This window comes from Anthonomus grandis, chromosome 8 (assembly GCF_022605725.1).
Source record: "Anthonomus grandis grandis chromosome 8, icAntGran1.3, whole genome shotgun sequence".
NCBI classification, from domain to species: Eukaryota; Metazoa; Arthropoda; class Insecta; order Coleoptera; family Curculionidae; genus Anthonomus; species Anthonomus grandis.
The window spans coordinates 10000001-10014362 of record NC_065553.1 but is presented as its reverse complement, the minus strand read 5'-3'; the positions used below and the strand labels follow the sequence as shown (position 1 = coordinate 10014362).

The 14362-nt window shown below is 33.4% G+C and overlaps 4 protein-coding genes across 7 annotated transcripts in view; 2 read left to right on the top strand and 2 right to left on the bottom strand.

The window, feature by feature from the left end:
• Positions 1 to 14362, top strand: part of LOC126739100 (uncharacterized) — a 232541-nt gene that overhangs the window by 120022 nt on the left and 98157 nt on the right. The window lies entirely within an intron of this gene.
• On the bottom strand, positions 204 to 4715 carry LOC126739090 (serine/threonine-protein kinase SBK1). Its single transcript, XM_050444607.1, has 7 exons — positions 4591 to 4715; positions 4331 to 4422; positions 1843 to 2104; positions 1499 to 1781; positions 1160 to 1414; positions 779 to 1092; positions 204 to 724 (listed from the first exon to the last, which is right to left on the bottom strand). Exons 2-7 carry the CDS (start codon positions 4397 to 4399, stop codon positions 255 to 257), a joined length of 1653 nt encoding a protein of 550 aa, XP_050300564.1. The 5' UTR covers positions 4400 to 4422; positions 4591 to 4715; the 3' UTR covers positions 204 to 254.
• On the bottom strand, positions 5107 to 10160 carry LOC126739093 (uncharacterized). 3 transcript variants are annotated; one of them, XM_050444614.1, is made up of 3 exons: positions 9601 to 10148; positions 8195 to 8999; positions 5107 to 6392 (listed from the first exon to the last, which is right to left on the bottom strand). In XM_050444614.1, the coding sequence occupies exons 1-2, from the start codon at positions 9956 to 9958 to the stop codon at positions 8203 to 8205; spliced, it is 1155 nt and encodes a 384-aa protein (XP_050300571.1). In that variant the 5' UTR covers positions 9959 to 10148; the 3' UTR covers positions 5107 to 6392; positions 8195 to 8202. The 3 variants fall into 3 exon arrangements, with proteins under 3 accessions (XP_050300571.1, XP_050300569.1, XP_050300572.1); XM_050444612.1 differs by having other exon boundaries at positions 5107 to 8999; positions 9601 to 10160; XM_050444615.1 differs by having other exon boundaries at positions 5107 to 8999; positions 9601 to 10149.
• LOC126739097 (JNK-interacting protein 1) overlaps positions 13668 to 14362 on the top strand; it is a 5749-nt gene continuing 5054 nt past the window's right edge. Inside the window, exons 1-2 of the mRNA XM_050444619.1 lie at positions 13668 to 13796; positions 14255 to 14362. The exon at positions 14255 to 14362 is cut by the window's right edge and continues 14 nt beyond it. Of these exons, the coding sequence (XP_050300576.1) occupies positions 13711 to 13796; positions 14255 to 14362 (194 nt within the window). The 5' untranslated portion in view covers positions 13668 to 13710. The remainder of the gene's footprint in view (positions 13797 to 14254) is intronic.

The following is a 14362-nucleotide window of genomic DNA, read 5'->3' as shown; positions in this document are numbered from 1 at the left end:
TTAGGCATTGAAGGAGAATTAGAAATATGATTTTAAGGACAAACCATTAAAGAACAACATTTTCACCATCCAGATGTCACCTGGTTACTAAGGTTTAGCATTGTGTGTTACCTAGGAACAACATTTCAATTTAAATCAGTTATAAGTGTTTTACTAATAGTAACCTCTGTAACAAACTAATTATTATAAATTAAAGAATCGAACAAATTAAACAAACCGTGAGAAATGTTTATTAATTTAGATTAGCATATGATTTACATAAATTTTAATCTATTCTGGATATGTCCGGAAGCTTCGGATAATTGACGTTCCGAAGGTGAATTTTTATTAAAGTTGTATTTAACAGTTGAGCTGTCGCTGCTTATCGCACTGTCAGATGAAGTTGTCGGAGAGTTTGGATCGACTATTGTAACGTTTTTAAATGGCAAAGCACTTAAGATCTTTTTGTTGGAGCTCCCATTTACTCCAACCCCCTTAAGAAGTATATTGGTTCGAAAAGATGGAATTTTTTTTTGAGCAACATTTCTTTCGTTTTGAAAGTACCGCCTCTTATCTATATAGTTTTCGCCAGTTACACTGGTATTGGATAACTCCTTTGAAGTTTCATGTGGTGAAATTTGCTGTTTCTGACTTTCTAAAGGAATTCTGGGATCCACTGGAGGCCTATATTCTTTTTCTGCGATGCGTCTTGAGCTTTGTTTTCTATTTCTCTGCCTCTCGGCTCCTAGAATATTCAAATATATTTAATATATGATCAGTTTATGAAATGTTTACCTACCAATATTTTTAATAACTTCGGTCCTATTTATTGCCCCATCTCTTTTGGGAACCGTTTCAGGTTCATCAATACCTCCATCTTCCATACCTTCTTCAGCAATCACGCTATTTTCAATCCATTTTCTTATTCTATCTTTCTTTGCGATTCTATCTACAGTAGTTTCCAGACCGTAATGTGTAAGTGAGTGTAATAATTTATCCTTTTCTTGCGGCGAACTGTGAAAGCTATACATTGAGGGGCACAAGCCTTCTTCTTCAACGGTGGTTTCAGTAATTTTTTCCATACCTTTGGACATCCATCTGTCCTCCAAATATCTAAAACCAAAATTTGCGAACAAAATTCATTTCAGATTTGTTCAGAATGTATATAAGACTTACCTACCTATAAACATCTCTCAAATCATTAGGCCGACGCTCTTCTTTAGGATCCAGGTACTTTTTAAAGAATCTTTGTGCCTTTGATGATACTAGTTTAAATAACTTTGGTGTTCTCATTATTGCTATTGGGCTGGTATGCCAAGAGGAATATCTTACGTATCTAGGGTCATCAAATGCCGCTTTTTGCCATGGTAAGCAGCCGGTAAGGCATACGAAAATGACTATACCGAACTGCCAAACATCATGAGAGGAATTACAGCTGAAAGGAAAAAAAACTTTTACAAACACGATAAATTAAAAATGTTTGTTTTATTCTTTTTTAGTTTTATCACAATTCTCTTACATATAGCTTTCATCTGTAGGCACCTCTAAAATATCAGGGGCGGCATAAGGTAGCCATTCGTTTCTGCGAATAACAACCGACCCAGTCGGCCTAGTTTCTCCAAAGTCGCATAATTTGATTCTGGAAAAATCCGACTTAAATACCAAAATGTTATCCAACTTGATATCCCTATGAACCAATTCCTTTTTATGAATATATTCAAGGGCGGATGCCAATTGTCTGGCCACTCGCTTTGTATGTAATTCTCCTATACCGTTCTCTGATACGTTGGAAGTTAGATCACCTAGAATGTCATCATAAACAGTCTATAGTCTGTATATAAAGATAATAATAAATGAACAAACCTAATGGAGCATACTCCTGTGAAAACACATAAAATCCCGCCGTCTCAAAGGCCACATCATAAGCAGATATAATATTTTTATGTACGCCCAGGTGAAGACCGTAATGGAATTCTCGGTAAAAATCAATGAGAGCGGTATAGGGCTTCGGTAGTGCTTTTAGAACCATTTCCCTGTCCGTGGCTTTGTGTTCCACGAGCAAGATTTTTCCGAACCATCCTTCCCCCACTATTTGAAGTATATCGAATTCTTCTATAAGATTTACCTAAAAGCACAAGGGAAAATTAGCTGAGGGGATTACAGCTTTGGTATGCAAATTATTAAAAGTAAAAATGAAAAAATATAATTTATTAAAAGACCCGTTTTCACAGCGCCCGAACTTGTAAAAGTTCGGGAGCTGATAAAACAAATAGGAAAGTAAAACAGGAATAGGTTGCGACTATTTAGATGATATAATAGAGTTTCAGTAGTGCATTTTTCGTGATTTTTTTATTTGTGAGTCTTTGAGCTTTTAACTCACAGAGTCTATCGACATAAATATATTATCTAATCCAAGACGACCAAAGAATATACCTCTTTTTTTTAGCAGAATAGTAAGTTTTCTCAGGGCAAGCGAATAAAAAAAAAATCCGATTTAGGAAAAAAGGACCGTTCTGAAACTTTCCATTGCTAAACAGCTGCCAATTTCAGTAACCTAAGCTTAAAAATAGAAAATCATTTTCTTATAGCAATTTCCTATAATAATAATTAATATCAATATTAAAATGACAGCTGTTATTGTTAAAAAAAATCCGAGCTTATTGAATGTTGAGACTTGACGGTGCTTAAAATGCTACTAGTAGCTTTTTATTTTAAATTTTGTAACTGAGAAATCAGGTGATTCTCCGTCATTCCGGAATGACACAAGTGGCACACCGCACGACGTGTCAAAGGTTCGCGGGAATCTTCCGGAACAGCCCAGTATATAAGGAGCCGCATCGCCGATAGTAGTCAGTTGTCAGATCAGTGAAGTAAAATTCGGAATATTGGCGCAAAACTTAAATAATTGTAAATAAATACGGTAAAAATAAATATCTCTAGTAATTGTGAGTCATCATGTTTTCGTAGTGAACTGTGTAAATAAATTAGTTGACTATTTTCGATTGTTTTAATTCACACCTAACAAACGGGAAAAATGCTACAATACTTATAAAATAACATTAGTCTTTTCATGCTTTCATAAAAGAATTACAGTTCCATATAGGTATAATTCTTTTCAATAAGATTACTTATACAAAATACTTTAAAATAAATTAAATACGATATAAGACATTGCTATTGAACATCGGAAGAACCCCAGTGACACCTCCTTTTTTTTAAGTTAAGATGAAATTAATTATCAAAACAATGAAAATTATGATTTTCAAAGAATGATTAAATTTGACGTTAAGGATAATCCCAATAATTATCTAAGAATGCATTAATCAAAATAGCATACAAGCAAATGCTCCATATCACACGTAACACTATTCTTTATACAATAATGTCTTCTAAAATGTAATTTTTCATTCCAAACAACAATGATATTGCGTATTTTAACTACGGATCTAAGCTTGATCAATTTTCTTCTATGATCTACATAATCAATTGCTTTGGATTGATCACAAGACAGTCGAGTATTGTTCCTCAGTGTACCGCGAATGGAATTGAATAAATGGATCAGCAATGCCAAACATAAGGAAGAACCACACGGCGCAATTAAGATTCATTAATGAAGACTAAGAGCACATCTACTAGGTTTATCATTACCTTCATCCTCCATTCATTTCTCTTTTTTTTTTGTTAACTGAGAATTTATCTCACTATTTCTTGGCTATTGATAAAAAAAGAGATAGAGCGATTTTGGAAAACACTATTTAAATAAGGGAATGGATCCGTCTAAGTTGATAAATATTTATCAACAGAAATCTATTTCTCAGTTGCCATATTGAACTATAATTTGGTAACCATATTATTATCTATAATTCGGTCACTAGAAGCAAATTGGCATATAGAATACGTCGAGAGGGTGCAAAAAGTTTCTTCGACACCTTTATATAAAAGAAAGAAATGTTTAGATATGTGTGATGATAATGTACTTACTTATATTATATATTCTCAATAATTATGTTGACAGGAAATTATCTGATATTGGCTATGTTACACACAATCCCTAGAATCAATTTATTTATTTTTTAGCTACTTCTTACAAGGGCCTTTACCTTCAACTAGTTGTAAGATGTTGAATAAATATATCATATTTATTCAATATAAAAATATATCATACAAATAATTGTAAATTTGATATATATTCGCTTCCATTTTCTAACAATAAGACCAACAAATTTCACAAACTAATTTTCAGGATTTACACTAGTCGGTGCTTTAATAAGGAAACAGCTTTTTTCGTAAGATTTTTAGTGCTAAAGTTAGTGCATGGTATATATACATACCGAAACTAATATATACGTACTTTTTCTAATTCAAATTCTCTTATCCGATGTATACTCGCATCTGCGGTTGATTTAATTTGACTTCCCATACCTTACGTTACCATTAGTATATCTGTAAATAGAGCACCTTTATATAAAAATATACACACACAAATATCTTGCAAGGTTTCAATATGCATTGTTGCCTAAAATATCCGTGTAAATTTCCCTTACTAAAAAACAAGCCAATCTATCTAAAGTTATCAAATTATACTAGTATTCATACACAATCTATATTCACCTTGATTGGCATGGACTCAAAAAATCCAAAAGAAAACAGGGCGTTATCGGAAATTGATGGCACATACACAAACGATCCGAAAACTCTTGTCGGAAAATAATTATGATACAACTTGAAACATAATTACAGGATTAAACAAACTTACCTATGTGCAGTTTAATCCAGATTATATGAAGCCTCGCCTCCATAAATAAGAATAGTGTAGTAGCTCCGTATGGCGTCAACTCACACAGTCCAAAGTCTATATCTTTTTTCTCTCTCGGATTCCCTAGACCCGGTCCTATTTACCCCATCACATCATTCTTATTCCAAGCTTGTTGCAACTAATTTGGGAAGGGAAATAAGGGGTGGGAGCTTATTTATGGAGGCGAGGCTTCATATAATCTGGATTAAACTGCACATAGGTAAGTTTGTTTAATCCTGTAATTATATTTCAGCCTCGCCTCCATAAATAAGAATAGTGTAGTAGTTTAAAGTAAGTTGCAACTATGATTAATCTGAAAAATTAAACCACCATTCTGATATAAATCTGATATATTCCAACAAAACTCCCCAAAGAACAAGTAATTGTATTATTCATATATGTACTAATTTCATGTAAATCTACAAACCCGCTATGAATTAATGGCGAAATAAATCATAAATTGCACATTGCTAAAGTAGTGCAAACAACTTATTAGTAAATAAGAATTAACTCTAAAAACAACAACTTAACCCTATAGATAACCTCTTAGGTCTATAAATAACAACTTATAGCTCTATAAAAAAAAAAATGCATAAAATAATCCATTTAAAAGAACTTAGGGATGGTTTAAAACGGTTTTGGCAAAATTAGTTTTATCGTTTATTAATGGCTTTTTATAAAACCTGGCAAATGTTTTAGACCTTTCAGTCCACCCTGCTGCCAACCGAATATTGTCATAGCTTAGCCCTTTCCTGGCGGCAGCAGATGTGGAAGCGTGTCTAGTACTATGCCCACTGAAATGTTTCTCATCTATTCCGCTTTTTGCCAACACAGTTTTCAGCCATCTACTGATCGTTTGAGAACTAGCTGTTCGATATGGTTTTTTCAAAGTTATGAATAAACAATTAATGTTTCCCCTAATAGAGTGAGTTCTCTGTATGTATAAAAGTAAGGCTTTTGCCGGACATATTGCATTATCTGTGAAGAATGGGAGGATAAGCGTAGGCTGTATTTTATTAACATTAGAAGTCTTTAACCTTTTAGAGATTTTTATTTCTAATCTGTCAGGGTAATTTTCAATGTTACTTAACTCTATGCTTGCCAGTGTCTGTACACGTTGACCTGTAGCCAGAGCAAGAAGCATAGCCGTTTTAAAAGTTAAATGTTCTATAGTCAAATTATTAATGTATGTGTTTTTTATATAATTAAGAACAATACTTGGATCCCAAGTAATGTCGTATTTGGGAAGAGGAGGTCGTAAAGCGCTGAACCCTTTAAATATTCGTTTAATTCTAAAATCTTCACTAAGATTTGGACCTAAAATCTGTGAGAGAGCTGCTCTGTATGAATTTAAAGAACTAAAAGAGGCGCCCTTATTAAACTGTAGCGTTAAGAACTTCAGTACCGTCGGAATCGATAGAGAATAAATGCTCGTTTTTTCCTGGCTGCAGAACTTCCACCATAGCTTTAAGCCAACATTATACTGCTTAATAGTATTAGTTGTGATTGATGCAAGGCATATATCCAACGATTCGGTAGGAACTCCTCCTAACTTCAATGCTTCGCTGATACAATCCCTGCTGCCAGGGTAGTTTTTCTCCAAAGGGGGTGTGGTGTGCTGTTGAAAGACATTAGATTTTTATAGGGTGCAAAAATTATAGGTTCTCTCTCTAGAAGTGAGAGAAAAACAGGATACCAAGGCTGAGCTGTCCAGAGAGGCACCACTAAAATACCTCTTGCATTGTCAGAGATTATTTTGTTAAGCACTCTTAGGATTAAGGCAAATGGTGGGAATGCATAGAATTTAAGCTGATTCCGATTTAGTGTGAATGCATCTATTGCAATGCTCTCTGGATCCCTCAGCCATGAAACAAATTTCCCGCACTTTGCGTTTGTTCTAGATGCAAATAGATCAATTTCTGGTTCGCCAAAAGATGAAGATATCTTCATAAATGCTGGTAGATCCAGAGCCCATTCAGTCTCTGTTGCCAAACTACGAGATTCATGATCCGCTTCCCAGTTGTCTATAGATTTTATATAAGACGCGTATAAAAATAAATTTCTTTCCTCACACCATTGCCATATAGTGCGTGAAAGATTATTGAGTTTAGGGTATTGTACACTGCCCATTTTATTGATATATGCTAATGCTGTAGTATTATCGACACGGCACAGAATGTTGCAATTTGACAGATGGCTGGCAAAACACTTGAGTCCAAAGAAAACAGCTAGTAATTCCAGATAATTTATATGATATTCTTTTTCAACTACTGACCAGAACCCCCGCGATTTTTTGCCTAAACAGCTAATGCCCCAGCCTGTAGAAGATGCATCTGAAAATATTTCTATTGCAAACGAGTCAATTTGAATAAAGTTTTTCGCCTTTGGTAAGTTTTTAATCCACCACTGAAAATCCTCATAGAGTAATGGTAGAATTTTCATTGTTGCATTATAGTTTTCATTTGAACTCTGCAATGCTAGAAATTTTTGGCGCTCAAAATACTTTGTGTATAGCCAACCATATTTAATACCAGGACAAATAGATGTTACTTTCCCTAGCATTCTGGCAAAGTCTCTAATACTACATTTTTCTAATAATAAGAATTTTGAAACCAGTTCTAGGGTGCTTGAAACTTTATCTTGAGGAAGGCTTACTGACATATCTATCGAACTATAAATAAAGCCAATATACTGAATTACCTGGGAAGGAATCAAGATACTTTTCTCATAGTTAGGCACAAACCCTAATTTAAGTAAGAGATCCAAAGTCTCATTCCGATTAGTTAAACATTCTGCATAAGTGTTACCAATAAGCAAAATGTCATCTAAAAAAACCACCGAGAGAAAGCCTCTCGCTCTTAGAAAACTAAATATAGGTTTCATTAATTTAGTGAACACATAAGGCGCTATATTGAGACCAAATGGCAGACAATTGAATTCATAAATGACCCCATTAAATTTAAATCTCAAATACCTTCTATATTTTCTGTGAACTGAAATTAGAAAATATGCATCCCTAAGGTCTATTTTACACATGAAACAATTTTTCTTAATCAAATTTTTTACTGTACGGTTATCCTCCATTTTGAAATGATGACAAATTATATGTTTGTTAACATTTTTTAGGTTTAGAATCAGTCTGTGAGAACCATCACTTTTTGGCCTAAGAAAAATATTTGAGATATATTGATTTTTGCACCAAGAGACTTTACTAATTACTTTATTTAATAGTAATTTATTGATGCAGTTTTGAATAGAAGCACGTTCTGCAGGTGACCAAGATGTAGTTTTAAAATTATACTGTTTTGGATAGTCTACAAACGGTATTTTAACACCTCTAACCCAGCTAAGAACTAAACGGTCTTGACAAAATTTGGTCCAGGCCGGATAGAAAACCTTTAATCTTTCAGCAATACACACCTGTTTATTTAGGTTTGCCAACGTCGAACTGCTCGCTTGCGTTGAGGGTTGTTGTTCATCACTGTATTGTAAGCCCTGTGCTGGGTTGGATATTTGGGCACTGGTCGGTATTGACGCGGGTTCCCCTCTCGACGTGTCGTCCCTCGCTGTTGCCGAGAAGGGGCCTTGGAGTTTAAAGGCTTTTTATATGAAGTTTTGTTTGGCTTCGGTTTAAGTATCTTTCCGGAAACCTCCAGATTCTTAGCAGCTTTAAGCCGCTCCTCCAAATTCTCTCCAAACAAAAAACCATCTGGGGTAATATTTTCCTTGTTTGCCTCTTGAAATTCTTGATTTAAATTTACGGCAATTAAAGCTCTACGAGTTTTCGATTGTTGATGAAAAAGATCTAGGAGTAATTTACTTGTATCATTAAGCAAACTAATGTGCTGGCGATTACCGCCCCCCTCTTCCGACAGAACCGAACTAAAAAGTTGCCCTATAGCAGCCAAAGTTGCAGCCACCTGCTGTTGTTCTGCAGCCAAGCGATTGTCTCTCGACACATTTGAGGGAGACACAGCCTTTTCGATTAGTGGATTGAGTTTTGGCGCTGCCATGGCCGATAAATTTTTAGGTGGAAGATGAGCCTCACATAGTTTCCTTTTGTCTTCGTCTGACAAACCTTCAGCTAATAGCTTGTCCCACCGCAAAGCTAGATCGTCATGTAGACTAGGGCCATATTTTTTTATGTTAAAATCTTTAGGTCCCAAAATGGCAACAACATCGTCTGACAGTAAGGCATTATTTTGAGGAGAAGTATGCTCTTCGGCTAAAACCAAAAAATATAATGGGAAACTATAAAGATAAAACCTCTGATTTTTATTGACACATTACAATTTCCTTCTATTTATGTATTTATTTATTTATTTTTTAATTTATTCTTGAACCATCTGTCGTTGGCATAGGTCGGCATTGGTATGGCAAATCAGGTACCCTCGATGATACCTCCAATTGAGTATATTTGTATTGATACTATATCGCAAAATAAGTATAAATACCTACTCAATTTTTCCCATAGAGAAATAAGTTAGTATTCTCGATGATACTATGTGGCAATAAAGGTATACTCGATGATACCTCATAAAGAAAAAGTATTCTCTCTGATACTATAATATGCCACAATAGGTATACTCGATGATACCTCATAAAGAAAAAGTATTCTCTCTGATACTATAATATGCCAAAATAGGTATACTCAATGATACCTTATCATTAATAGTTTGCCATGCATATGCTCAACGATATAGTAAGAAATGCAAGAGTGCTTCCTTGATCTTACTGCCAGTATAATATAGTTTAATCGCTCACCGCGCGATAAATAAATCGGTTTAAAAACACAACACCGCATTAATAGGGTTTCTTTTACTTACCGGCAAAATTCGATTCAGCTCCCTCTGTAACCAAAATATTTTCCTGGGCGGTGTCCGCCTCGTTATCGGTGGACCTATCCATTATCAGCGATCCTGGGGATGTCGGGTTGCTTATACAGCGAGACAAAGACGAACTGCGCGATTCATGCGAAGAAGACGAAGATGTAGAGATCCGACGAAGCCGCTTACGCGTACTCGGACCACTACGACTACGACTTCGAATTTTATTTATCTTTTCGATATTTTGTAATCGTTTGTTCATATTTTCGAGGTAACTTAATACCTTATTAATAGAAGGATCTGCTTTCTTAACTCGGGAAGGGCTACGAGACCGATGTACTGACAATCTTTTAGACATTTCGTTTACACTTCACAAAATTACCCGCACTTTTTAACACTGACTGGTTCGAGTCGACACACAAACGAAGAATGATGTGATGGGGTAAATAGGACCGGGTCTAGGGAATCCGAGAGAGAAAAAAGATATAGACTTTGGACTGTGTGAGTTGACGCCATACGGAGCTACTACACTATTCTTATTTATGGAGGCGAGGCTGAAATATAATTGGCATGTTTGAAACAGTCAAATTTAGCGCAGACAGACTGTACGAGCTGCGGTGTGTCGCCGGAACTATTGGCGAGTTCACGCTCTCCGAAACACCACGTGTATTTTTAGATCGTACACGGGCTTTGTGCTTTATTGTCTTAGATCACTGGCTGCATATCTGGGTATTTTATGATTTAGATGCGTATACTGGCGTCTACGCGTCTCTCTCACAATGTAGAAAATTGTTAAAAATATGATTTGGTTCATGGCTGAATGTTGTCTGTGCATGATAAAAATGAAAATCTCCTTTTTTACTGGCAAAGCTTTTTTTTACGACAAAAAGAAATGTACTAAGACTTTCAGAGAGCGAGTTTTCTATCTTGAGTCTAAAGGTCCGTAGATGAGCAAAAACTTGTAATTTGCTAGAATTATAATGGGCTTTATGGGAAAAATATATTTTTAAAATAATTAATATATATAAAATACAAATAAATTAGAGTACATAGAAGATCAAAATGAAAGAGAAACTTTAAAAAATTGCTTATTAGTGGTAATAAGCTATTAATTAAATTTTTTTTTGAACTCTTGAATGTAGCAATTGATTGTTTCATATTAACACTAATAGCCCATATCGTTCAGAGAACCTTAATATTCTTTTTATATTTCTAGGTTCTTGTTCTCCCAATGTTTAAGGCTTAAGCGTTCGCAACAGTAATTCAATATATCCCCTAAAACGCTTATATTTAATATTGATTTTCTTTGAATAGACCAGAAATATTTTATATTTTTATAAATAAGTATTTTATACTTAGAAAGATTACTAGATAGGTGAAGAGCACCCTAGATTTGAGTCCAATTATGTTAGGTGTTTTACACATTTTCTTACTAAATTTTCCAAACCGAAATACTTTCACAAAATTGGAATATACTTAAAAGAAAATTAAACTCATTTTCATTTTTCATATAATAACAATAGTAGATTTATCAACAATTTGACGTATTTAATATTCATTAATAACAAATTCGTATATATTCGTATATGTTTTATAATAATTAATAAGAAAGCATGGATAAGAGTCAGCAGTGGTACCGCATGCGGCATTCAGTAAATATTGTAATAAATTGTTCCAAAACTATTTAATCTCCAAGCATAGATACATTTCTAAATGTTCCTGGAAAGTTGACATATTCCAGTAGTTAAAGAAAGTTCAGATATTTCAAAACAGAAGTTGCTTATGGAAACATTCATCGGATGCTGATGGCAAATAATAAATAATGCTAATAATTTTTTTTATTGGTCACCATATAAAAAAAATATGTGAAAAGTAAATGAATAGTTTTGACCAATTCGGTAAGGTAATTAAACATTTAATTGTAAGCAGTTTTAGGCTTTTAAACAAGCTATTCGTTATGGAGTTTTAATATATCAATTGATAATATAAAATTATTTTTTAGCATTGCATTAACATTTCTTCACATAAGCTTTATCCGGTAAAGGAGATTTAAAATAAGCTTGTTTTCAAATAAAAAAGATTTTACGCTATTTTCCCCGATTCTAAAATATTATCTTGAGGAGTCTTACAGGAGAAAAATTTTCAGATTAATTTCATTATAATTTTCAACTGAATCAAAACTCGATATAACATATGTAAGTTATTTGAAAGATAAAAGAAAAAAGTTCAATAATAAATTATGGCATAAAATCAAAATAGGGGTTTGTATTGTAGAGCAATAAAAATTGTATATTTCACCAGTTATGTCACATATGCTAGCTATACATATATTGCACATAGATTGCAATAATTCTAATCTCTTCTAAATTCAAGTCTCAAGAAAATCCTAATCTTAATATTCTATTATAAATTTAATTATGCACTAAAATTAGAGCAATTATACTTCATTTCAAATAGGTAGAGAGTAAAAAATGTATATTGTCAGTCAATGAAAAAGTTATATTTTAAATATGCATGATTATTCAAAACACAACCACTCTAGTTTTGCTGCAGATAAAGTTGTACAGGAATGTTCCCGAATGACTGGTATAGGAAATTCTTCCATTTATAGATTATTGCGGGAAAGAAAGGCAGTAGAACCTCCAAACCATAGTACAGGAAGACCAGCCTTGATGAAGACACTAAACGTGCAGTTAAAAGAAAAGTTCATTCTTTTTATTTCAAAAAAGAAAAGTACCAACTTTGGACAAAATTTTTATGGAGCTTGGTGGTACGATAGTATTGCTTTGATGAGTAAAAAACTCTACTCACTTTAAAGGATATGGATTTTGCTTGGCAAAGGCATAATCGCAAATTAGTAATACTGAAAAGCGATAAAACTGTTTGCTGAAGAACATTCCTAAGAACCATCAAGCAGTACCGCAGGAAGCAAAAGAAACTTTTTATCTTGATGAGACCTGGGTTAACGAAAGATAAATAGATAAAAATAAAAAGATAGCCAGTGCCTGCCAAGCACACATGAAAAGCTCATAATTTCACATATTGAAAGTGAAGACGGTTTCGTAAAAGGTTTGCTAAATTTAAAATCGTGCCGGACCGAAGATTATCACAAGTATATGTATACGTTTTCGAGGATTATTTTGGAGAAATGATAAAATGTCTATATACTTAATAAGGTTTTATTACTCTCTACCTATTTGAAATGAACTATAGGCATTTGACAAAATCGTGGCTATTGTTAAACATTTTCCTACCGTCCAATTTCTAGATTATGATTCTTAATTAAATAAATTGATATGTAGATAATTATACAATATAAAATTACTCGTAGAACAAAAAGTTAATATAATGTTTACTTCTTTATTCGCATTTTATTAATAACGGCATTTTCTATTATTAGTATTGGGCTTTTATTTTATTAAATTTTAAGAATTTATGTTATTTTTCACAAGCAAATTCAGATAATTTATTAGGAAGGTCTTATTATTTTCCAAATCTTTTTTTACTTTTTTTTTAACGAAAATTGTCTCTTAACTTTTTATCAACGTGTCCCAAGATGGTCAAATCTAAAAAAAACTACAATTTCAGATAATAGTCTAAATGAGTGTCAATTTTCTTAAATCAAAAACTCGTATTTAAATTTTTTTCTTTAAGATGTAAATGAAAAACATAAACATTCGAAAAAAATAGTATTTTATTCAAATATACTGAGAATTTGATTTGAACATCCTTAGAATATAACAGTAGTGTACTGAATCTTCTAAGCTTCATGCCAGGATATCTATGGCTAAACTGGAAAAATGGTAGAATAAACCCACTTTTGTTAATGAAGCAAATTCGATTTATACTTCGTACTTCCCTAAAGGATCTGATTTTCAAGATTTATAAATTAATTACAATAAAATTCGAAGCGATTCTCGATGGTGCCCTGAATAGTTTGGTATATTACATACGTATAAAGCTTTCCCGGTTTTTCTCCGCCCTTCCGCACATGCACCGCAACAACCCCAACGAAAACTCTCCTAAGGCAGGAAATATCGACCCAAATCCAGCAATGCGCTTGTGGCCTTACTGCGGGGAAAATCAATCCAGAGGGTGAGCGAGGAAAATATGGCGGACGTCGAGTTCGAACAGTTCGGAAGAAAATTCGAAAAAAACTGTATCAGTAATGTGAATAATAGTTCACCATTTTACTCGTGAGTGTCTAGTGTTTGTTCTTAGTAGATTTTTTAAATCAATATATCATTAGTCTTTGTTTATAATAGGGGTGTGCTTGGAAGTTTTAATTGAATCATGATTGTCAATTTATGTAACTAATGAGAATTTGCAGCATAACTCACATTATTCTTTATTGGGAAGAGGCATATAAATATTTTTTCAATATAAGCTTGGAACAATGATTCTGATACTATTTCCTAAGCCTAGTTTCTTTCTTCAGTAATGTCGTGAAATAAGTTCTATACCGCAATGACCTGCTTATATGATATGTTCTATATCATATTTTTTTATTAATAATCGTCACTTCTTATACCAATAATTGATCTTTAGCTTATTATAGGTCAATTTGTTGTGTACGATATTTAATATGATAGTACAGTAAATATTAGAAGAAAATAATTTAAATTTTTTTCTGTTTATCTTAAATAATTTCAAGGCTCGTTCATGTTGATGATGACTCACCCTCAACCTCCCCATCGCCGGAAGAAGAAACCCATGACTGTGATAATATTAAAGAATCATCGGGCTCAAATTTAATACCCAC

What these genes read in the sequence shown, in the direction of transcription:
- LOC126739093 (XM_050444612.1), bottom strand. Translation starts at nt 7,858, where the DNA reads ATGGAGGATAACCGTACAGTAAAAAATTTGATTAAGAAAAATTGTTTC.
- LOC126739090 (XM_050444607.1), bottom strand. Translation starts at nt 4,399, where the DNA reads ATGGGAAGTCAAATTAAATCAACCGCAGATGCGAGTATACATCGGATA. An exon ending in GAGAATTTGAATTAGAAAAA is followed by an intron (nt 2,105 to 4,330) that starts GTACGTATATAT and finishes TTGTGCTTTTAG; the next exon opens with GTAAATCTTATAGAAGAATT. An exon ending in CCTACAGATGAAAGCTATAT is followed by an intron (nt 1,415 to 1,498) that starts GTAAGAGAATTG and finishes TTTTCCTTTCAG; the next exon opens with CTGTAATTCCTCTCATGATG.